Source organism: Periplaneta americana, chromosome 17 (genome assembly GCF_040183065.1).
Source record: "Periplaneta americana isolate PAMFEO1 chromosome 17, P.americana_PAMFEO1_priV1, whole genome shotgun sequence".
Classification (NCBI taxonomy): Eukaryota; Metazoa; Arthropoda; class Insecta; order Blattodea; family Blattidae; genus Periplaneta; species Periplaneta americana.
Window position 1 is genome coordinate 6,524,257 of NC_091133.1, and position 25,463 is coordinate 6,549,719.

Genomic DNA, 25,463 nt, shown 5'->3' on the forward strand with positions numbered 1-25,463 from the left:
CTAAAATTTACATATTCCGAATCTCCATTAAATTTTATGTATGAATGTGTAGACATTTTACCCATTTATCCGTCTTATGTCTTTTAAATACTTATTAAACTTCTTTTTCGTAGACTTCAAAACTTCAGACATATGAATATGTAAAATCATGTTGAGTAGATCATTAAAGTAAACAAATTTTACCGTAAGTGCTCAAAATGAGAATCATTCACAGCGAAACAATGTCCAAGTCCATCACGAAAACGGTCTTCTATAAATATGAGCTGGAACAGATCAGTCATGTAAGTGTGAGAAAGACAAGTGACTGTTTCCATGATAGACTGGGAAATTGTTTGGCTGTGAATGGTTCTCATTTTGAGGATCTGTTGTCAAGTTTGGTTAGTCATAGTGTTTTGTTTAGTTTTATGGCCTACTCAACATGATTTATACATCGTTATTTGACTAATGTTTGAAGTCCACGAAACGGGTTAATGGGTTTAATATCTGTATATTAATATGTACAATTTAATGGAGATTCGGAATATGTAAATTTTAATGTAGGTTAGGCCTACCATTTAAAAAATGGAATTTACTGTCACACTCTGTTTACCTGAATAACTAACTTTCCTGGAACACTGCTATCATATTGTATTGTTTATTTCCAACAGCTTTCGTATAAAACTTATTTATTTATTTTTTTTTTTGTAGAACTAAAATTTTAAGGCTGCGGATTTTGCATATTTGCATGCCCTTTTCCTTAAACCTGACGGAATGCAGACAAAACATAAACATCTTTCTCGTTGTGTGTGGATAAGCTTCAGGGCTTCTACCGCGTTGTCTTGGTGTTATTGGCTGACGTTTTGACCGCTGTGTTGTGGTCATCTTCAGAGCAGTTGTTGGATAAAGAAATAGTCTGCCAGCTCGTATATATATATATATATATATATATATATATATATATAGTAGTCTCGATGGGGGGGGGAGTACTTGCTGTGATAGGTCGTAGGTTCTCCTTCTGGCATCTGATTGGTCCTACGTTGTGCAATCCGGTTGAGGTCTCTATGAAGGGGAGTATTCATATTAAATACTGGCCCTCATAAGGTCCGAAAGAGTGACCTTGATACCGTGCCCGATGTCCGGATGAAGGGGGGGGGGCGCCGCGTACATGTGGAGACCTGGTTTCATGTTCCTAAGTATAGGTTGTAGTTTCTCCTTCTGGCATCTGCTTGGTCCTTTCAATATGAATACTCCCCTTCATACAGACCTCAACCGCATTGGACAACGTAGGACCAATCAGATGCCAGAAGGAGAACCTACGACCTATCACAGCAAATACTTCCCCCATCGAGACTACTATATATATACGAGCTGGCAGACTATTTCCTTATCCAACAACTGCTCTGAAGATGACCACAACACAGCGGTCGAAACGTCAGCCAATAACACCAAGACAACGCGGTAGAAGCCCTGAAGCTTATCCACACACCATGTACACCAGCCGCGGAAGCCTACGCGAACATCTTTCTCGTTGTTTGGAATTAGTATACAGAATTTTATTGTGCATATTTGAGCATATCTGTAATGCTATGGCATGTTTATACTTTCAGAGCATATATTTGCATATTTATACTAACTTAACTTAATACAGAAATAAATATGTTATTCTGTAAAAATATAAACTGCGAGAAAACAGTATTCTCTTTCCCCATCTCACTCGACAATTCTGCTTCATTAGCACAGACCACATCGTTAAGCAGCATGTCGCGCATTCGTTTTTTTTTTTTTTTCCCCCGCCTCTTTAAAACTATCGGAGGCTGACAGTCTTCCCTTTTAATAATACAATGATTTGGTTTACATTTTAACAGCAAAAGTCAAACTGACTGCCAACGTTCCATGCATTTATTTGGTTCGTGTGTTTCATGGTGGTTTGTTGTAATATTCGTTATGCCTAAAGACAAAAGTTCAAGTACCGGTAGTACTCTTCTGAAAAACTGAAATGATGGAGATAAGACTTTATTATCAGACGGAAAATATATGTTTTTTCAAGTTTGTTCGAAGAAAGTAAGCTTTTAGACTTTCTAAAAATATTTACCCACAAACACTTTTAACACAAATACCTTATTTACAAAGACACATCATATTACAATACATACAGTTACGTATTTTAAAGTTTAATAATGTTTTAATTAATAGGAGAACTGCACAAAAAAAGTTCCAAGTGGATCAGCATTTGCAGACTGCGTCTCACATAAAAAATGCAACGAAAAATGATTATCAGCCTTTGCTTAATTTGAATCCAAAACAAAATGAAAATGATACATTTATACATTTAGTGAAGCCCTAGTAGCAGCTAATATACCTTGGAGGAAACTGGACAATCCATTACTTCGCGGATTTTTGCAGAAATACACTAAAAGGCAAATTCTTGGCGAGTCCACATTGAGAAAGAATTGCGTGGATCCACTGTATGAAAAAGTAAGTTCAGTTATTTAATAATGTTTATTAAAGTTAATTGCTTAAAACATTTGTGTAATTGATGTGTACTTAAAAATAGTTGTTTTCATAACTATAAAAAATAAATTATATTTTAGATCGTCCAAGAAATTAGAAATGACATAGGAGATTCACTTATTTGGGTTTCCGTAGATGAAACTACAGACTCCTGTGGGAGATATATAGTTAATGTAGTTGTGGGGAAAGTGGACTCCATAGACGCAGAATCTCCTCATCTGATTATGTGCACTGTCTTAGAAACAACCAATCATGCTACCATTACAAGGACAGTTAGAGATGCATTGCGTAAGTATATTATCCTGAAAATGACTGAAAAAATAGAGATATCAGAGAATGACTTGAGTCTAAATTTTAATTTGTTTTTAGGTTTACTCTGGCGAACCAAAGAACATGAAGCATTCTTAACTGACAGTGCAGCATATATGCTGAAAGCAGCTGGGACACTTCAAGTTTTCTACCCCAAAATGATCCACATTACTTGCATTGTCGACGGCATACATTGTGCTGCTGAAGAGATTCGTTCACAGCATCCTAAGGCTAACAATTTGATTTCTTCGGTTAAAAAGGTGTTTGTAAAGGTTCCGGCAAGGACTGCAGTATTCAAAAAAGAACTACCAGAAATTCCCTTTCCATCAGAGCCTGTATTAACTAGATGGGGAACCTGGAACAATGCTGCCCTCTACTACTGTACGCATATTGAAGATAATAACAATGTTGGTATTCTGAGTTATCTAATTTCATCATCATTATCATTCGCCATCATGTATTAGAACCTTGTGGGTCTGTTACAGTCTCGTGCCACCTATTTTTGGGGCTTCCAGTTATCTAATTTAAGTTTAAATATTTGTGTTTTTCATTGATGCATAAATCCAAGTTTCACTGTAAATACATTTCTGTAATTTAAATAGGTCAGTTATGTAAATAAACTAAACAGTAAGGGTTTTTATGCACTACACTGTATGTAGTTTCTACATTTATCTTGTTTACTAGGTAAACAGCAATTTATTTTTATTGAATTTTAATAATAAATTTCTTGAAGATATTGAAATACTAGGAGGCAGGCCTACAATGGTCCTTATTTTCTTCATACTTAATCTATTATATGTTTGTTCTTAGGTGCTTCATTTACTGAATACAGAAGATGTGGCCTGTATTAATTCAGCAATATTGGCAGCAGATGATGTAGGAATTCAAAGTGAACTTTCGTACATAGGTGCACACATCAAGACACTTCCTTAAACAATGACCAAACTTGAAGAACGTGGTCTTCAGCTGACTACTGCAGTGAGTTTGTTGAACACTGTCACATCTTTCAACAAATTACCAGGGTCACTGGGGAGAATTCTAACAGAGAAGATGAAGAAAACTGAGGAACGAAATCCAGGTTTGGAAACAGTGAAAAATGTTAGTGGAATTCTACAAGGTGAGCCCCAGACTGTTCAGAATTGCACACCTAAAGAAACAGCAGCTTTCAAGTATTGTCCCCTAAATTCATGTGAAGTTGAAAGAACATTCTCTGTTTATAAGAACATACTTGCTTATAACCGAAAGAGATTTACATCTGAAAATGTGGAGAAATATATTGTAATCCGTTGTAGTACCAATAAGCAATGAAGTTGAATGTTAATGCAAATTTATATCCTCCAATATATGGACGAAACTTATAGAGTCATTACTTTATTGTCGTAAAATAAAATACTTTTAACTGCATATTTTCAAGTTTTAATGTATAATTTCTTAATTTTTTGAGCATAATTGGATGCATATTTTCACGATTTTTAGTGCATATAAATCCACAGCCTAAGTTATTAGCAATATTCCATAATTATTATGCACTCTGTATATCTGGAGGTGTTGGAGCATTCCAAAGGCGAGTCATTTTACTTCAAGTGGCTTAGGTCACTGATATTTTACATCATGTCTCATTAGGTCTCCAGTTTCCCAATAGCGCTCATTCTCACAGGTGAACTTCAGGGATTGACGCTTTCTTATGGCGAGAAACTTGGACTTCAGTATTTCTTGTTTATAGAATTCCCATCGAAATATATCATAATCAAGATTATTAGACTACTGTAAAAATTTTGCAATTTGTGTATTTTTTATTTATTTATTATAGGCCTACCTATAATCACAAATGCGAGAGAAGTAATTACTGACTTACTTAATGGCTTTTAAGGAACCCGGAGGTTCATTTCCGCCCTTACATAAGCCCGCCATTGGTCCCTATCCTGAGCATGATTAATCCAGTCTCTATCATCATATCCCACCTCCCTCAAATCCATTTTAATATTATCTTCCCATCTACGTCTCGGCCTCCCCAAAGGTCTTTTCCCCTCTGGCCTCCCAACTAACACTCTATATGGATTTTTGGATTCACCCATACGTGCTACATTCCCTGCCCATCTCAAACGTCTGGATTTAATGTTCCTAATTATGTCAGGTAAAGGATACAATTCGTGCAGTTTCTTCAATGTGTAACTTCCTCTATTCTCCTGTAACTTCATCCCTTTTAGCCCCAAATATTTTCCTACGAACCTTATTCTCAAACACCCTCAATCTCTGTTCCTCTCTCAAAGTGAGGGTCCAAGTTTCACAACCATACAGAACAACCGGTAATATAACTGTATAAATTCTAACTTTCAGATTTTTTGACAGAAGACTAGATGGCAAAAGTTTCTCAACCGAATAATAACACGCATTTCCCATATTTATTCTCCGTTTAATTTCCTCTCGAGTGTCATTTATATTTGTTACTGTTGCTCTAAGATATTTGAATTTTTCCACCCCTTCGAAGTATAAATCTCCAACTTTTATAGTTCCATTTCGTACAATATTCTGATCATGAGACATAATCATATACTTAGTCTTTTCGGGATTTATTTCCAACCCTATCTCTTTACTTGCTTCAAGTAGAATTTCCGCGTTTTCCCTAATCATTTGTGGATTTTCTCCTAACATATTTAAGTCATCCGCATAGACAAGAAGCTGATGTAACCCGTTCAATTGCAAACCGTCTGTGTTATCCTGAAGAGAGAAGTAATTAACTAAATTAAAGTTCATAACTTCTTATTATATTATTTTTATTATTTATTATTGTATTATGTTTACGTATGTCACTGATCATCTTCAGCAACTCTTGACGTTTTTTCTAATTATCTTCTGATTGTTTTACAGTTGTTTGCAAATTGTTGTTTGATCTCTATTGCAAGTGATCACCCATTTTGCTTTCCTGACTAATTTACTGACTTTAAAATGTTACGAAAATAATAACCGGATAATAACCGATTAATGGATAACCGGTTATTTTCGAATAACCTCCCATCCCTACGTCATAACTCCCACTTTCACGGCCCCATTGATGCTACCCTAAACTGGTTGATAATCTGGTAGGAGTTTCGTTTGGTAGAAGTGATCTATTGTTCAAGAGGTAGGTTTCAATTCTTTACATTCATTTCTTGAAACTTTTCAAAATTCAAACATAAGATATAATAAATTTTATAAGCTGATGATAATTAGAGGACTAGGCTAGTCCTACTAGTCCATTGACGGCACGCCACTGGATGGTTGGTATCATAGTGGACAATAACTCACTCGCAAGTTCGGATCTTAGTTCATTTGTGCAGGTTAGGCCTTCCAAATAGTCATGAACTGGTTATATTTAAGTACATAATTATGTATTTACTGCACACTGCTGTAAATTTTTCGCCTAATTGAAGCTATATGTCATGAGAAGTGAGCATTGGTAGAAATGATAATAGCATGTATTTTGAAAACACCATCTTCTCCTGGAACTAAATACAATACAAATGGGTAATTAACCATAACACGCTGTTAAATCATATGTGTACTCAACTGATACGTTTTCGCTCTGAGTTTTCCGACGTGCTCTTGTTTCAATGCTGTTACAATGTTCGTGAATTGCATTTGTAGAAAATATTTAAATGATAGCTTTTATCAGTAGATTAAGTAATTTAAAATTTGATAATAAGAATTTTATTATTTTACAACATATATTTAACTCAAAATGTTCTTGGTGATCCAACGACGTTTCGAGGATGTTCATCTTCCTCATCTTCAGGGTTAAATGATAACTAGGGACTGAATTGAAAGAGGAGAATTGGGAGGACAAATTTAAAAGGTACGCAAAACGCGTCCTTGCAAGGGGTTCGGAGCTGTAAGAACCTAAATATGTGAGCTCCAAGCCTATTGGCTACTTGTTTCACTCCGGGTTACGCTGCTCCACTGAAGGAGCTCTAGAAAATTTTGAAGGGGAAAACCGAAAATGGACGTAACCCCTTAGGTACCACATACGCGAGGGGACGGAAATATGATCAAAGTGATCACGGGACGAGGAAGTAATGGCTGGTGTAAATCTCCACATTGAAAGGAAATGTGTCATTTCCCAGTGCAAGAGAAGTCGAGAAGACTCGTTTGTTTGCTGTTAGGATGGCAGGTGTTATCTTGCACATTGAAAGAGGCTTTGCCATTTCGCAGTGCAAGGAGTCGAGAAGACTCTGTCGTCTGTTGTTCGATGACAAAGCAGGTGAAGGCTGTCAAAAGAAATGCCGTGAATTCTGAATCTGCAAATCGAAAGGTTCCCTGTCCTTTCTCATTGTGACTAGATGAGTGACCTGGCACATGTAACAGGCAATTTTATTGATTCTGAACTAGGGCATTACGTCGTTTGTTAGAAAAGGGGGAATTTATGGGGAAGGGCATATAGGTCCGTGGCCCATTTCTCTTCGGGCTCATCCCTACATTTGTCTTAACGCCTTAGGAAAACCACGGAAATACCTTAGGCAGGATGAGTTGTCTCAATATAAGAGACTAGCCAATTTGGCTTTTAGGTAGGAGGTCGATTGATTTATGACTTGAGCCTTGTTGAATCGTTTCAAAGTAGAGATCAGCTATTTGGCTTTATGTTGACTCAATTACGAAGAGATAGGCAGGGATAGATGCAACTATTAATTAAATTTATAATTAAGTACCGGGGTCATGGGGATATGAGTGCAGATCCGTGGCCCATTTCTTTTAGGGCTCATCCTGACATTTCTCTTAGCGCCTTAGGAAAACCATGGAAAAGCCTTAGGCAGGATGAGTTGTCTCAATTTCAGAGACTAGCCAGTTGGCTCTTAGGTAGAATGACTATAATTCGATGGATATACTAGCCAATTGGCTCTATGATAGTTCCATCGATCAACAAGTGGGTATATAGCTAGGGAGTGATTGTTTTAGCCCAAGTTAAGACAAGGTCATGTCAAAGCGGTTGCACTATCCAAGGAGTCTCATGGAGTTGAGACGTCACTACCAAAACCTGGGAGTAACGCCAGCCTCCCTGTCCTCCTGTCTCAAGATTATAGCTAATGGACCTGTCTGGTGCTACGCCATAACCTAGGATCATACCGGCCAAGGCCAGATATGAGCGGATTGGGGTTCGCACGAACTTCTGCATACAGGTTCCTAGCCAGTCGAGCAATGAACTCGTCTATGGTTGACAAATGTTGTTCATCATGGACTTCTGATAAGCTATCGGCATTGGAAGGAAGTTCTATGTTTATAATTACATGGGGCATATTTTACTTTTTACTTGACTGTAAGACAGCCAAAACGACAAAAATTATTAAAATCTCAATTGAAACTAGGACGATAAAATAACATTATATTGTAATTCTAAAATGTGCAATACTACATACTTTGATTTAGGGCAAGGGCGCCCAAACTTTATTTGTAAGGCCAGTAACTACGAGGATGATTGATCGTGGGTTACATGTTATAAAGATTCTTCAAAATAAAAATAAATTTCTTGTACTTAGTTTGCATCTACGTATTAGCACTGCAGGTGAGTATACTCCCAGTGGCATTGATATATAATTTACAGTAAAATTACAATAATTACAGCAATAAAATGAATGTAAAATTAAGTTTAATTGTAAATAAATGCAATAAATCTAGGAGTAAAAGTAAAGACTGGATTGTAAATAACACCTAGGCCTACTATAAGGATCATTCCATTCCAAATCAACGAAACTTATTAAAGAATTATTCTTCAACCTGAACACCTTGGATTGTAATGAAACTTTCAAGAATCATTCTCCCCGAAGTTCTAAATTAAAATATATTTTTAGAAAAATTGTATCATGTTAGGTTTTATTGTATTTCATTTTTAAGATCTACGAAACACTTTTTTTTCCAGTAACTCTTTCAATCTTGAATAATTCTGATTTTGTAACTCCTATAGAGTTCTTTTACACCTCATTTTAAAGGGAATTTCACGAGCTTGAATTCGATATGTACTTTTTATTGTCAAACCTCTCATTTCTTCTGTCTTGATTTAAAAAATAATTTATTGTTTGCTCTTTGAGTTTCAGATTCTGTTAGCCAATAAATCCTTTGTTGTTGTTGTTGTTGTTGTTGTTGTATCCACTGTGGTTAATGCCTAAATTTTGCGCACTACTTATATATCAGGAAATTTGGGATATTTGAAGGACAGAGAAGGTCCATGTGGTTCCAAGAAACTTACTTTTACTTCATGGTTTCTACCCTAATACACAACTATTCATAATTAATTTCACCATTGGCATGCAACAAAACCGACAATGGTGTTGATATCCACATCATCAACTGGTATCATTGTTTTATATTCTTTATTACCCTGAAAATTAGTAGTTTTTCACGAAAACTCTAGTCTCATTTACAGGACTTTAACTGTGGAATATTGTGTTTGCTGATTGAAACCTACTCTTCTGGATCTTTTCCTCTGTCTCGTGGTCCACATTAGTGGAATACAAAAAATTAACGTTCGTGATACTGTCTTTTGCCAAATTATGCAGTTGACGTGGGGTCATAATTTGTTCATTAGAGACCATAGGAAGACTTGCTAGTGCTGCTAAATATTTTACCATCCCTCCCACATCATGACACGCATTGCTTCCATGTGAGAAAGCGAAAAAAGAAATTCCACTTAGCCTAAATGTTGAATTCTTTCTCGTGATGACAAAGATTAAGGAAGTAGGACTTATTTTTGTACGGGGATGCTGCTTCGTCTGAAAAGTAATGAATCTTTTCACGTTTCCGAGGAATTTTCAGTTTTAAGAAGTCATTCATGAGGCAGTGGAATAAATGAACGGAAACAGTATCATGAGTCATATAATCAGAGATAACAACCAAGCTTAAATGTACCAGCTTTTTGATTTTCCCACCTACATGGTATATAACATCACATGCATTGTCGCTTGACCACTTTCCCAATGAAATCCTTGCGCAGCATCTTGAAGTATAAAGTAATAATTCTCAGCGAAATCACCAACTACAATACATTCATTTTGAGATAGATTTTCTTTCAGATGTCGCAAATAGGCAAATTGTTGGGTAGCAATAAGTGAATGTCTTAAAAACTCTCAAACAAGTCTTGTAAAAATTCTTGTAATAGTTTTTAGTACAGACTTGTTATGAATCTGCATCCATTGTTGGAGAGTCACATTTTCAGTTCAATTCAATTGAATTCAGTTCAGTTTATTAAGTCATTATACATACAGTGATAGGCTTCATCACAAAAAAAAAAACATACATTTGAAAATGCGTATATAATTGAAAACAGTAAAGTTTAATTAGAATGGAAACAAAACATTTTGAAACTCTAAAATTAATGAAAACACTCCACTCTTAATGTAATAATTGTCCACTCTTAATGTAATAATTGTAACTAAATGTAAATAACTCTATTTATTAAAAAACAATTTCGTATGAATTTATGTTAACAAACTCATCTACAGAGTAGAAAGGATTAATTAAAAGCCAATTATAAAATCCAGCTTTGAAACTATTGGTTGGTAACTTATAATATTGACTGGGAAGCTTATTATTTAATTTCATCCCCATGACAGAAAAATTTGTACTAGTTTTATGTAATCTACAGTATGGTGTCGTACGCCGGTCTCCGTGATCGTTCCTCTCCGACGTGTTGTCGAGGTGGCGAGGGGAAACGGGAGTGACGTGACAAGATGGCTGTCGCTTGTGGGTGGGGTGATAAGGAACTGTGGTGAAGTTTAAAGGAAAGACTGTTTTAAAGTAACATTTGTTTATTACAGAAATAGCTAACAAAGAAAGTATAACTGTGGTTCCCTCCTAGTTCTGTGGTAGGGGTAACGGGAGAGTCGTGATAGAAATTGATAGTTTAGAAATTCGTCCTGAGGCTTCGATGCGAGGAGAGTTATGAGGGGTGATAGTAAAGTACGACTTGAATGAAAGGGAGGCAGGGGTAACGGGAGTTCCTGGGGAAAATCGGCTTGCTTTCATGTGTGTTGTGGGGTGGGCAGGATAACGAGAGAGATGGAATCGGGATGATGGTTGATTCTCTAGGTCGAAGGATCAAACACAGCATACTGTGCGACTTATCGACGTTCGAGAACACACCCCTTTGGATTCGGAGGATCAACACAGCGTACTATGCGACTTACCGACTCCAAGAGGGGGAGGAATGGTGGCCCCTAGCTTTCAGAGGATCAACACAGCGTACTATGCGACTTACCGACACTAGGGTGGGGGGGGTTGGTGGCCTCTAGCGTTCGGAGGATCAACACAGCGTACTATGCGACTTACCGACACTAGAGGGGGGTTTTCAGGAGACGACTGTGGTTTATCGAACAAGCCGGGATAAGTGGGGAGTCGAAGTCAGGAAGAGAAGTGGGTGAGTTGGAGGTGGTGATGAGACTAGTAGCGAGACGAGAATAACATAAGTTTAGGATACATAAGGAGTAAGGAAGATTCGGCTGATGTGAGAAAGAATATAGGAGACAGGGGCGCAGCTTGGCTCCCTGTTCCCGGAGAGGTGGGCGTGTGTAGACACGTCCGAACAAAAGACAACCATAGCGTAGGCCTAGTTGGAAGACTGCTGCCAGTGACGGAGGACGCGTTAGAGCTACCTCTTTGCCATCTGGCGAACGAGTGCCTGAAGTCGCGGAGATGCGTTATATTTATACCCCTCGGAACAATGGTGGTTGAGGATGCCATTGACGTCACAGTCCCTGGGGGTATTTCTATTGTCAACGTGACTCGTCGCAGCGCGATCTTTGCTTTCTCCCTCACAAGAGGAAAAAAAGCGAGCCAACCTGCTTTCTGAGAGAGAGAAAACAGTGACTCTAGTTTGCGCGGGTAGGTTTGAACCGTTTAAAGTAGGACGCACGGGCATCGAGAATTTATATACACAACAATAGGATATTAATTTGTTCACTATTTCTGATTTCATGATCATGTATATTGGCTATTAATGAGTAACTGTCTATATTTTGTCGAGTGTAAAGGACTAGGTCGTATATATATATATATATATATATAAATTTATGACAGTTAATATCTGTGATTGTTTGAAAAGAGGTCAACAGTGTTCAAGATAGTTTGATTGACATAGAATTCTAATGGCTTTCTTTTCCAAAATGAAGACAATCTCAATTTTGCTACCATTTCCCCAGAAAATTAAGGCATACCTAATTATCGACTGAAAGAACGAAAAGTAGGCACATCTTAAATAATTTTGAGAAATGCAAGTCACCAATTTCTTTAATAAATATATGTCTTAATATCTTTGTGCATATATTTTCGATATGTTTTTCCCATGTTAAACTGGAGTCTATAGAAAGTCGTAGAAATTTGGTATAGTTTAGTATGTTGTCCTTTTTTATTACATGATTTAGGGTAAAAGTTGTGTTGATAGTCTTTTCGTGATTAAGCAAAAAACCATTAGATTCAAACCATAAAGCCACCTGTGATGGAATATCATTGGTTAGAGCATGTAATTCGTTCAGAGTAGAGCTAGAACATAAGAATGTAGTGTCATCAGCATACATAATTGTTGTAGCTTTAATGAATTTAGGAAGGTCATTTATTGCTACTAAGAATAGCAGTGGACCAATTATTGAGCCTTTTGGAACACCATAATGTATACTGGAGAGACTTGACCAATTTTCACCTATTGAGACTAATTGCCTTCAGCCTGAGCTTGTGGTGAAGGGGATGCAGCATGATAGCATTCAAACTACTGTACTGTGTTTGTAGGTCTGGATGAAAAATAGACTGTAGGCCTACATCTTCCTCTTCTTTCAAGGTTCACCAGCCTTCTTAGGCCAAGACCATCCCAATGATTCTCCTCCATTTAGCTCTGTCCTGTGCTTCCCTTTTCCAACGGATTACTTGGAGAGACTTAAGATCTTTTTCTACGTCATCTAACCATGTTATTGTTGGTGTTCCCACTTTTCTTGTAGGATAAAGCGGATCAATGAAGGTGACCATTTTACATGGGTTATTATCCTCAGACCTATACCAGACTGTACATCACATGGTATATTTTCATAACTTACATCATGTCTATGAATTAAAAGGGAAACTATCCCGATTCTTTTCTCATTCCAGCTCAAGCACTGACTATTTTATCACTACTCCTGAACCCATTGAGATCCTATTCTAAAAGTTTCAGGTTTTGTAGTTTGTAACAATACTGAGAAAATATATTTTTGTTAAAAAAAAAACATTATTTCAGAAATTTTTTGAAGAAAGATTTTCATCTCATTCATTTTCTTTTTATTTTACCAAAGATAGTCAAGTCAGATAGCAAATTGAAGCTCGTGGATTTTGCTTTGAAATGAGTTGTAAAACAACTCTTTGGTATTTTTTTTTGGAGATTTTAAAAATGAATTACATCAAAAGCTAACATGAGACAATTTTTCTAAAAATATATTTTAATCTAGCTCTTTTGGAGGAATGATTCCTGAATGTTCCATAAAAATCTGAAGAAGTTAGGTTCAGCGACTGATTTGTTTGTCGTGAAATATCCATAAAGCATACCTAAGCGAAAATAAACTTAACTTACAAATAAACCTATTTACATTACACCTTCCATTATAAATTTAAGTAATTAGAAGTCACCTTAATTAATTACATTACAACTTATATAAATACTTTGCACCTACATTATATTACAATGCACGAAGTGTGGCTTTTCGGCAGCTTCATTCGATCAAATCCCACACTATTTTGTTGCAGTTACAAATTGTACATACATCTTTACGAGTTAAAATTTTCCTCTTTATAGTTATCTTGTTATTATATAATTATTATTTTTTATACTCTAACGGTCTTACTAATAAAATCCCTATATACAGACGTTTAACTGTCTTATACTTATACAATGAGTAGCTCGTTTATAAGTCGTGTGTAAATTCCTTACTAATAATCACTACATACGTCGTGTACAACAGTACAACTGTTACACAGCTACGTCATAGTTTCGTCATTACTTCGTTACGAAAGGTAATAGAATATCTGAGGTTCTCTATTGCATCCGGTAGAGCGCTCTAGTGTGGCGTGTTAAATATCGATAGTACAACTGGCTCTAATCGATTACCACACTACATTTTGGTCAAAGAGTACAAGCTACAGCAATATTATTCTAATAATTCTATGATCTTTGGTTTGTTCTTCTGTGGTTACACGGTAACCATCATCATAAAATGACAGTCGATATGAACAGCTGTTACAGGGGCGGCCATTTTTTCTCTATATAAAACGCTTAAACAAGGGGTTTCCAGTATATAACTACTGCAAAGCAATTACCATTGTATAGTTAGAGCCTGTTTATACGTCCACAGCTTATTCACGGTTTATTAGTAACGTTTTCTGTCTCAACTCTGCATAAGTCTCGTATAAAAACTATACACTGTTTATTAGTAAGACTGTAATTTTATTTCGATAAATGATCACCACTTCACGGCCATTGCGTGGTAACGCTGTCCTAAATTTCCACTAGACTAGAAATACATTTAACTTAAAAGGTTGAATAAAATGCTATCTTTTCTGAGTACAACTCAGTCTTCAGAGAAGAGGTTGTGTGGCTTTGCTACGAAGTGACGGCGATGTGGTTATCTTCCACCACTTGATTTTATTACTATCGACTACATTCTTTCTACTCTTAAAGTTTATAATATAGGCTGGGTTATAGTCTGTAATCGATTGCCATACTTTACTCCATCTGTTTTTCTATCAGATATAAGATCTGTCGGCAGTGGTTGCTTGTCTAGATTGCCGAAGAAACAAGAGGAAGTGGAAGTGGTCCACAGGAACTATATATTTTTTGGAAGAAGGCTAGCAAAAATTTATCACTCAATGCTTAAACTAGCGTTGAGGTAGTTCTCTCCTTTTACACATCTTGCATATACGAATCTGTGACAGATTAGGTTTGGTTAGTGTAAGCTTATGTTATGCCTGGCATATACAGACGTGGACAAATTATTAGCAAAATTGAACATTTTTATTATATATTTTTACAAAATATAATTCTTCAATTTAGACTACAGTTGACATTTTTGTGTATTTCCAAATTATTAGCAAAATTGAAGATTAGTGTTGCATATTTTTCAAAATTTAACTCCTCAATTTGGACTACATTTGATATTTTTGCATATTTACAAATTATTAGCAAAACTGAAGATTTTTATTGTATATTTTTACAAAATTCGAATCTTCAATTTGGACTACAGCTGACATTTTGGATATTTCCAAATTATTAGCAAAACTGAAGATTTTTGTTTTATATTTTTACAAAATTTGACTCTTCAATGCAGTTGACATTTTTGCTAATTTACAAATTATTAGCAAAATTGAAGATTTTTATTATATATTTTTACAAAACTTGACTCCTCAATTTAAACTACAGTTGACATTTTTGCATATTTCTCTCTACTGTAATGATGGATATACCCAAAATTGTCAACTGTAGTCTAAATTGAAAAGTCAAATTTTGTAAACAAAATATCATAAAAATCGTCAATTTTGTTAATAATTTGTCCACGTCTGTACAGTCAACTGCATCTCCGCAAAAGAAAAAAAAAATCCATTATAAATTCAACGATTTTCACTTCCGAAATCACCGAGACTACATGAGCGCTAGTTTCAACTTTTCATTTATTTTAAACAAATTTTGTGTGCTAGTGTTGCCGAATTAGTAGAAAACACTTATTATTGCTCCATAATTATGTAGGCGGGAAAACTGTAGTCCTGCTTACACAGATCAACAATAGTAATAGCGGTCTACTGATATACCCACAGATCCTGAAGACGCGATATGACCACAGATTTGATGCATGTATAAATACACTTAACAAAAACATGAATTCTTAAGAAGCTAATGAGATTATGTGTGAAAGTGGATAATAGTTAAAGTATTGTTATGAAAGTATACTTGTATTCACCCTCGTTGATTACAAATATGAGTGACTTATTCTGAGGAAGAGTACTGTTTATTTAGTGACACATGCGCAAAAAGACACACACACACACACACTCACTATCTCTCTCTTTCTCTTTCCGCTCCTCTCTCTCTATCTCTGTCTCTGCCTCTGCCTCTAAAGAGAAATGGGATCTCATTTTGTACATGAGGATTTTGCGTAATCCAATTATTAATATAAGGACTTACCCGCTGATAGAAAGCTATCCTATATGAAGGGTACACGGGAAAAACGATCAAGGTCCACCAAAAATCGAAATTGAGTTAATAATGCTATCTTATAGTGGAAAGGAAGTACTATCATGTGGTCTAGCTAGTAATAAGAAATCATCGTTCTTGACATTCCACTACGTCAATTTCTATTAAATACACACATAACAAAGTATTCAGTGCTTAAACTTTAAAATTCGTTTTTCTCGAAACTTTCTAAAATGGACCTTGACCGTTATTCCCGTGTACCCTTCATATTTCTGTATACAGTAGTGACTTTCTTCATAAGAATTTCGGAATATTCAGCAAAATATGTTACAGCCACTCATAAGCGTTTCCCAGCATCTTTAACCTTCAGATCAGTGTTAATTCTTGTAAATTTCTCTTTCAGTTGAGATGGATGTGATAAAGAAGGAACCCGACATCAACCCATTGCAGATACAACCAAGTGATATAGAAGATAAGAAGCCCTTATCAGAGGTAAATTAAAAATAACTTCGGAATATGTATGATAACAACTTTCTTGTGTTAAATATTAACGTACCTTGTTAACATGTTTCGACCTATTTTCGATCATCTTCGGAACTGGTCGTTGTTGGTCTTGAAGCCTCTTGTTTCCTGTGTGGGTGCGTTCGTAGTGTAGAGTCAAAGAGTGTATGTGTTTTGAAATTGAGTTGTGTGTTGAAAATATCGTTGGGGTGTGTTTTCGTGTGTCTGTATATTTCATATTGTTCTAGTGTGTTGAGTTTCTGGCTTTTTGGTTGGATGTGCAGTATTTTCATGTCTGTGTTGATGTCTCTGTAGGTGTGGTTGGCATTTGTAATGTGTTCTGCATATGTGGAGGTGTTTTGTAATTTTATTATGGCTGTGATGTGTTCTTTGTAACGTGTTTGAAATGATCTGCCTGTCTGTCCTATGTAGAAGTTGTTGCAGGTGTTACATTTGAGTTTGTATACGCCTGTGTGGTTGTATCCGTTTTCTTGTGCTATGTATTTGATTGTGTTTAGTTCTTCGTTGTAATCCTGTGAGTTCATTGGTATGTTGAGTAGTCTCTATTACAACGAAGAACTAAACACAATCAAATACATAGCACAAGAAAACGGATACAGCCCCAACATAATAGACAACATAAGACGTAAGACAAAACAAAACCACAAAAAACAGAAGTATACAACACAAACACAAGAACACAAAAAATACATCATACTAACATACGAAAACAAAAACATACATAAAATTGCAACCTCATTCAAGAAATTAAACTACAACATCGCATACAGAACAAATAACACTCTACAAAAACATCTCAAGATACAAACAACACAAACAAACAAATACAACTATAAAGGCGTATAAAAACTCAAATGTAACACCTGCAACAACTTCTACATAGGACAGACAGGCAGATCATTTCAAACACGTTACAAAGAACACATCACAGCCATAATAAAATTACAAAACACCTCCACATATGCAGAACACATCACAAATGCCAACCACACCTACAGAGACATCAACATAAACATGGAAATACTGCACATCCAACCAAAAAGCCAGAAACTCAACACACTAGAACAATATGAAATATACAGACACACGAAAACACACCCCAACGATATTCTCAACACACAATTCAATTTCAAAACACATACACTCTTTGACTCTACACTACGAACGCACCCACACAAGAAACAAGAGGCTCCAAGACCAACAACGAGCAGTTCCGAAGATGACCGAAAATAGGTCGAAACATGTTAACAAGGTACGTTAATATTTAACACAAGAAAGTTGTGTAATCAAGATGTATAAAAATAACTGTTAGGTATCTCCTTTCTGTGTTCGAAATGCATAACACTGTAAACTTTAACACAATAACTATACATCTTCTAATTACGGTCAACAGAGTGAAGTAGGCCTTTATTAACAAATGTCAAGCAACAGCTGCTTGTGCTGTTCACCGTTATGTCACAAGTTGCATTCTTGTATTAGACATAATATTTTGAGAGTTGGTCAGATACTCTGATTTAAACTGAGCTTTAATAAGCTTCAAACGAAACATTCTTTTATAAACCATACTAATTGGTAACCTGTTCTATATTTTAATGTATGTTATATAGGGTGTGATTTGTTTGGGACAACAGAAAAGAAAAACACTGGGACGTGGTAAATGTTGCAATTTATTTCCGAGTAATCTATAAATATATTCCAGAAGGATAGAAGTTTTGTCCACACTAGATCTCAATGTGTCACCATTGCATACACAACACAGTTCATATCATAAGACTTACAGGTGAGATGCAACATCTCAGGGGAAGGTTTTGCAAAAGCTGAGACAATCTTTGTTTTGAGATAATCAATATTCCTAGTTCGCTGTGCATACACATAGCACAAAACGCCAATCAAAGATATTGGTTGCCGTCAGGTCTGGAGAACTTGGACGCCATGTTATTGACCAGCATGACTTCACTGTTTGATGTTGAATATTATTCACGAGCTTTCTTTCCTTTGTGAGGTCTGGTAGAGGTGGGTTCCTCGAATTTGGTGAGGGTGGGATGCAATGGTGGCTCTCGTGCTTTTTTTTTTCTGCCATTTTTCGTCTTATCACCAACCGCCCTTTTTCGTTCTCTCGTCTGTTTCATCACTATATTTCTCTCTGCCAGCGACCATTGCATGCGGAATGCTCACCACATCATCACAGCCATTTCCACCTCTCCATCCCCGCTGTTAGTTTTTGCCACGTCCGCCACCATGACGGGATTTGTTAACGATGCCTGATGAGGCTTCAGTCTTCTTCCCCTTCAAGTTCTTATATCTATTGTTAGGCCAAGGTTCTTAGGCTTATAATCCTGTCTCACCAGCTGGGATTTTTCCTATCTCCGTGGTCCTGCCCCACAGTTTCGAGCGCGACTTCCGAATTGTGTGGCCAGACAGGGCGCTCAGCAATGAAGCAATAGTGGACCCTTCACACTGCCCCTATATGCAAGTCTAGGTGCGGAGCTCGGACCAATAGTCATGTACATTCACGTAGAGCTCCAATGTGGGCCTAGGGAGATTTAGACGTCCCGGTGACTGACTCTGCTCACCAGGACGGATATATCGCTCCGACGTGTTACCACTGACGAAAGGGTTACACGATGTAATCAACCACAAGTCCTCTATAGCTTTGTGGTCTCGGATTATTCGGCTTATGATGGTCGGGCGAGCTTTTTACGTGTCGGGTTGTGGCAGCTGGATAGTCCTGGACGGTTCAGTAGGGCTAGGGGAGCCAGTTCCAAAATGGCCTCTACACGCTCTTCCTCTCCGTCTTCAATACAAAGAAAACAAGAACAGGAACAAAGTACAGCGACTGGTGGTCAGGAAACCAATGTTGCTATGGATGCAGACAGTGCAAAAATAAATGTAAAAATGCCGCCTCTGAAATTTATTAGTATGACATTAGACGGAACAGAAAAAAACAATGAAGAACATTAGCCCATTCTATGTGAGACGCGCATTCGACGATCTTGTGGGTAATGTCAAGAACGCAACTAGACTTCGCGATGGCAGCTTACTGGTTGAGACATTGTCTCCCAAACAAAGTAATACGCTGCTGAAGGCGAAGTTGCTGGGTTCTTACCCTATAAAGGTAGAAAGACACTCCTCGCTGAATACCACGCAGGGAGTGGTACACACAGATGCTCTGGACAGCTTGTCGGATGACGAGATAGGTTTATTATTTTATTGGTTCGTTTTGAATACTACCTAGAGTCGTAGAACTGGTCCCTTTTATGATTCTTTACAAATGACCTTGTGACACTGCATTTGTGTACCTCGTTTTACCGTGACAACGCGTTTTAGTGCTTTTAGCACTCTGATTATTATATTATTTTTGTCTTTTTTTTATGAAGAATTTTAGATAAGGGCGCAAATAGCCATAGTAGCTGACGCGTCCTTTTTAAACTCTACTATTACTACTATTCTCTGAGGTGATGTTTCATCCTGCTGGAACTGTGTGCCTTTGTTGTTTTCCAGTGGCAGCTGTGGAATGTGATGTAAATGTGATCCGTTGCTGGAGATCCACATATCGTAATGTGTGAACATGTTGCATGTGGTAGATGTAAAGTTTCAGGTAACGTTGAGAAGTTGTGTATAGCATAGCTATTTCTGCAGACAGTTGTATAAAACTCTTCCTGGGACTTTCTGTTATGCCAACGGTAACATTATGTTTGGTTTTGGAACAAGTCTATGGTCACCAGAGCATGGCATGTCAGTAGAGCCACTTTTCTTCAGAATTTTGGTACCATATATAACCTGGCCTAGTTGCCTCATAAGTGGTGCTTTATTGGTATCACTTGTGAGGTTCAGACCTGTCTTCGGACAGTTGACAAAAACAACAACCTTATATACTTATAATAATTCAGAGCTCTTCGAACATGATGATGATGGTTAAAACGATGTTGAACTGATGTTACACTTTCAAATTTTGCGAACTACAACACATTCGCTAGTTGCCTAGCAGTAAATGACGTCTTCTTTATTCACTCATTTCTGAATGACAGTATGACTTCTTTTATTTTTAAAAACTATGATAGAAGACTCCCATGTATTAATTCTGTAGCAGTCCTGATATAATTGTTATGTCTCCCCAAAGGAACCAGACTGGTACTTAGTACTGTATGCTGCTTGCATTGCTGTCAAATGCATGTGAATGGGCACTTACAGCTTACTGTATATGACCTTCATAGCAAACTGAAATTAATTTTTTGTGATTACTTTAGCCATCTCATTCTGAAACGCCTTTTCTTTATATTACTTCCTTTCGATGGACAAGTTGACATAAATTCGATATTATAAAGGTTATTATGATCAACAAAATGAGTGTTTGTTCTTCTTCTTCTTCTTCTTTAGTACGAATATTAACGCTGTCGGTCTGTTACATCTGAAATGGCTGGTCACACCGATGTTTCTTCAGCTATTCTTGTTCCCTTCTTCCTTCTGGTCTTCTAGGGATTGGATCTTCAAGCATTCATTCCACATGCTATACTCAGGAGTTCGTGTATTCATCATCTGTGTCATTGAGGTTATTAATATTTAATAATTTTCCAATTTTAGTGTTCGTTCTTCTATTTAGTGATGTACAACCCCATCAGAATTAGGCATTTGGGTATGCCACATTGTCCTGAAACTTAACATTTCCAGCATTTCAGAATTACTTGCATGTTCCATCAAGTAGGTAAAGACTAGAGAATTCGTCTACTCAGTTGTGCTCGTCACGCCAGACTAATCCAGACTATTGAACAATGGTTTTAATTGGCTATTGTTGAAGTGAAATGAGATGCTCGGAAAAAAAATTATCATACACTACCCATCAAAAGTTTTAGATCACCTATTATAACTATGGATTTATGGTTAAAACAGGGATTTCATTTTGAATATTCTATCATATCATAATGCTAGAGAGAGAAAATATTTATTTTGTTGGTCTATTTAGTTTTTCCGATGTGTTTGTACATTGAAATAAAGTATATAGTTGTTTTCATAGCAGATCGAAAACTTTTGGCCGGTAGTGTATATTACAATACCAGTATATGAGACATGGAACTACAAATAATTGATTCTGGATTAATAAAACTCATATAATATTGTCTCATCTCTTCTACTTGCAACCTTGATCTGTCTTTCTGTGTCTTTGTCCAAATTTCACTTCTATATAGGCATATTGTTATTGCCATTACTTTGTAATGTTTCATTGCGGTGTTCTTATTGTGACAATCATCATGCTAAATTTTCCTATTTTTCCATAGATATCTATTTCTCCAAGATATGATGCCTGGCATCATATCTTGTTGAAATGATGAACTTACTCATTCGATATGTTATTTATTGTCTTAGGCCCGGTTGCAGAAACACCGATCAAAATATGATTAGCAATCAAGGAGAGTTTGATTGGCCATCAGTTGTATTTCTGTTGCAGAAAGAACAATCAGTGTTTGATCGGAGATCAGTCTTCCATCAGATTTGATCAACAGATTTTTGCTGGTTAAGTCACTGATCATCGATCAAGTAGGCTATTTATGTTGTTCTGTTCATAATGCAGTTACTGTAATGTATATAGTAAATAATTATAACGTAACAATATTGTTTTCGACATAATGGATTCTTGTGATGAAGAAATTTTAGAATGAAAAAAATATTATTAAGAAGAAGGCGTTTCCGTCATAGACATGAATTGTTTTTATGTATAATGACAGAAAATTTGAGCAAAGATTTAGGTTAAGTAAGGATTCGTGTGTTTTGTTACTTTCAAAAATTGAAACAAATATATGCAGACAGACAAATCGAAACCTTCCACTTTCTCCTATGAACCAAGTTCTAATAATGCTGAAATTTTATGCTGTTGGAATTTTTCAGGTGGTCTTGGGTTATCTTGTTAGGGTCCACAAATCAACTATTTGCCGAGTAATTAGGAATGTTATGTATGAAATTGCTTTGTTATGGCAGGCTCTCATAAATCCCCAAACTTCAAACAGGGAACGATTTGAAATCCAGAGAGAATTTTCAGCCATGTCAGGATTTCCAAGAGTAGCCTAATATTGGTTGTATAGATTGCTCACATCACCATCCAATCACCTGGTTGAAATGATACCGAACTTTATCGAAATAGAAAAGGTTTCTTTTCTGTGAATATACAGGTAGTATGTAGTCTACACCATCATCGAAATTCTGGAATGTTGTAGCCCGTTGGCAGGGTTCTACACATGACAACACAATATTTTTAATGAGTAGGTTACGAGCTCCATTTGTAAACAGAGAGATGGGAAATGAAATTATTTTGGGTTATGGAGGCTATGCATATTCCAATTTCTTGTCGACTCCCCTAGCAAATCCCAAACAGAAGCTCCCTCACGTTTTTTTTTTTTTTTTTTGCTTCATTTTTGTTTCACTATATTGTAGTTTATATACAAATAGAATCCGCCTGTTTCCTTTCTACAAAAAAGCAAGAAAACAGAAAAGCATTCACTTGAACATTCACTTGTTTTCCTAGTCACCGCCCACTTGATGCATTCGTTTCGAAACTTTTAAAGAGCATCAAATTGGCTATGGTTGCTAAATAGCGCTGTTGTCAAATGTATTTCTTTCTCAAATCAGCAATTAGTAAATTGAGAGAAGTTGATTGAAGATTCACTTTTGTGCAACGCAATGAACAATCAAATAAATCAGACATCAACTGATTGGCGATCAGGGACTGATTTGATTTGCGTTTCTGCAACCGGGCCTAAGGCCTTAGACTTCTTTGGTTCAATGCCTCTGAAGAACATTACTTTAGATTTGCAGTTGAAGCAGTGAGAGGAATTGAATATTAGCAAGGTAATGTCGTGAATATATTTTCTCTTTGAATGTATATAATATATTTACTTATTTAACTTTTCTTTATAGTGACAGTTTTTATTGCGACATCATTTCTTTAGTCCCATCCATTATGACATATTCTAGATAAACTGTATATGATTTAGCGACATGCTTCTGTTTTTTATTGTGTTATTTTACGACGCTGTATCAACATCTAGGTTATTTAGCGTCCGAATGACATGAAGGTGATAATGCCGGTGAAATGAGTCCGGGGTCCAGCACCGAAAGTTACCCAACTTTCGCTCGTATTGGGTTGAGGGAAAACCCCGGAAAAAACATCAACCAGGTAACTTGCCCCGACCGGGATTCGAACCTGGGCCACCTGGTTTCGCAGCCAGACGCGCTGACCATTACTCCACAGGTGTGGACGACATGTTTCTGCTGTTTAAATGCAGCTGATAATAATCATTATCATGTTAATGTCTTGTTGAAGCATGTTTTGACATCTAAATTGAGTTTAAATGAAAGGGCGGGATTAGATTTGAAATAATGGCGAAGGTGTTAGAATAAAAAAAACGCCAACCGAAGGATTGTTTCATAAGTCACGACAGTGTTATATATTTATATTTTTATATTTCTCTTCTTGCGGAAGAGAGATCGTCAGTGATTGTTAATGATAGCCACTGTAAATTATTTTTACAGTACCCGCGCTTTTCTTTAAACATATGCATAGCGTACTAAGCATTAAGTTTATAGTCCTCGACATCAGCTGTTGGTAATAGATTCAGGAGTTGACATCCTTTTTTTTTCTTCCTCATTTGATCAATTTCTTAATCTCTAAAATGGATGAGTTTACATCTGTGGTACTGTGTAAAAACCCAAATTTTCAACTTCTCCGGTATTGCTAGCACAGGGGTAACTAGATGTTCTTCATAAATGCTGTGGAAGGAATTACAGTGGCGTGAGATCGGAAGATCTTCAATGTCATTTCTAAGGACTGTTCTGCCTGATGCAATGCTGCCATAAGCACTCGGCAAGGTATGATGTCACATCATTATGAAAATGTAAAAAACCGGTTGTGGAATGTCCTTCTCCAGCTTCAACATTAACAACTGACACCATTTTAAATAGCATCCACAGTCACAGGATGCAATGCCGAACAACTGTTTCCAAGACACTTATACTGATGTAAAGAATATCTTTTTGATGTTATAAAAAGTAGTGTGTATATGCAATGTCCTTCATTCTCGAATTCCGAAATTATGATGCTTGTAATAGATAGAATGTTACACGCACAGAGATACTCTGGATTGTTGCGTAAATTCTTTGGTATGTCGCCACTTTCATTGGGATTTATAAAAACATTATCTACCTTCCCTTACTTACTTACTTACTTACTTACATACTTACTGGCTTTTAAGGAACACGGAGGTTCATTGCCGCCTTCACATAAGCCCGCCATTGGTCCCTATCCTGAGCAAGATTAATCCAGTCTCTACCATCATATCCTATCTCCCTCAAATCCATTTTAATATTATCTTCCCATCTACGTCTCGGCCTCCCCAAAGGTCTTTTGCCCTCCGGCCTCCCAACTAACACTCTATATGCATTTCTGGATTCGCCCATACGTGCTACATGTCCTGCCCATCTCAAACGTCTGGATTTTATGGTCCTAATTATGTCAGATGAAGTATACAATGCCTGCAGCTCTGTGTTGTGTTCTCCATTCTCCTGTAACTTCATCCCTCTTAGCCCCAAATATTTTCCTAAGAACCTTATTCTCAAACACCCTTAATCTCTGTTCCTCTCTCTAAGTGAGAGTCCAAGTTCCACAACCATACAGAACAACTGGTTATATAACTGTTTTATAAATTCTAACTTTCAGATTTTTTGACAGAAGACTAGATGACAAAAGCTTCTCAACCGAATAATAACAGGCATTTCCTATATTTATTCTGCGTTTAATTTCCTCCCGAGTGTCATTTATGTTTGTTACTGTTGCTCCAAGATATTTGAATATTTCCACCTCCTCGAAGGATAGGATGCGCCATGCCGTGGTGATAGGATCTATCTTCCCTACTGGCAAAAACGGTGAAGAGTTGAAGGCATCACTCAGAGATGCTTGTGCCTTAATTTATCATGAAATGCACTGCAGCTC

At 36.7% G+C, this 25,463-nt stretch overlaps 1 protein-coding gene across 9 annotated transcripts in view; it reads left to right on the forward strand.

The window, feature by feature from the left end:
• The first annotated feature begins 226 nt into the window (after nt 1-226).
• LOC138693125 (zinc finger protein 235-like) overlaps nt 227-25,463 on the forward strand; it is a 60,127-nt gene continuing 34,890 nt past the window's right edge. For 2 of the 9 annotated variants that reach the window (XM_069816775.1, XM_069816777.1), the window contains exons 1-2: nt 5,854-5,920; nt 16,368-16,456. In XM_069816775.1, coding sequence (XP_069672876.1) covers nt 16,373-16,456 — 84 coding nt within the window. In that variant the 5' untranslated portion in view covers nt 5,854-5,920; nt 16,368-16,372. Of the gene's footprint in view, nt 282-332; nt 467-2,172; nt 2,455-2,570; nt 2,779-2,859; nt 3,207-3,609; nt 3,917-5,853; nt 5,921-6,577; nt 6,632-16,367; nt 16,457-25,463 lie in introns of those variants that run through there. The other 7 variants (XM_069816780.1, XM_069816778.1, XM_069816774.1 and 4 more) reach the window with 7 other exon arrangements.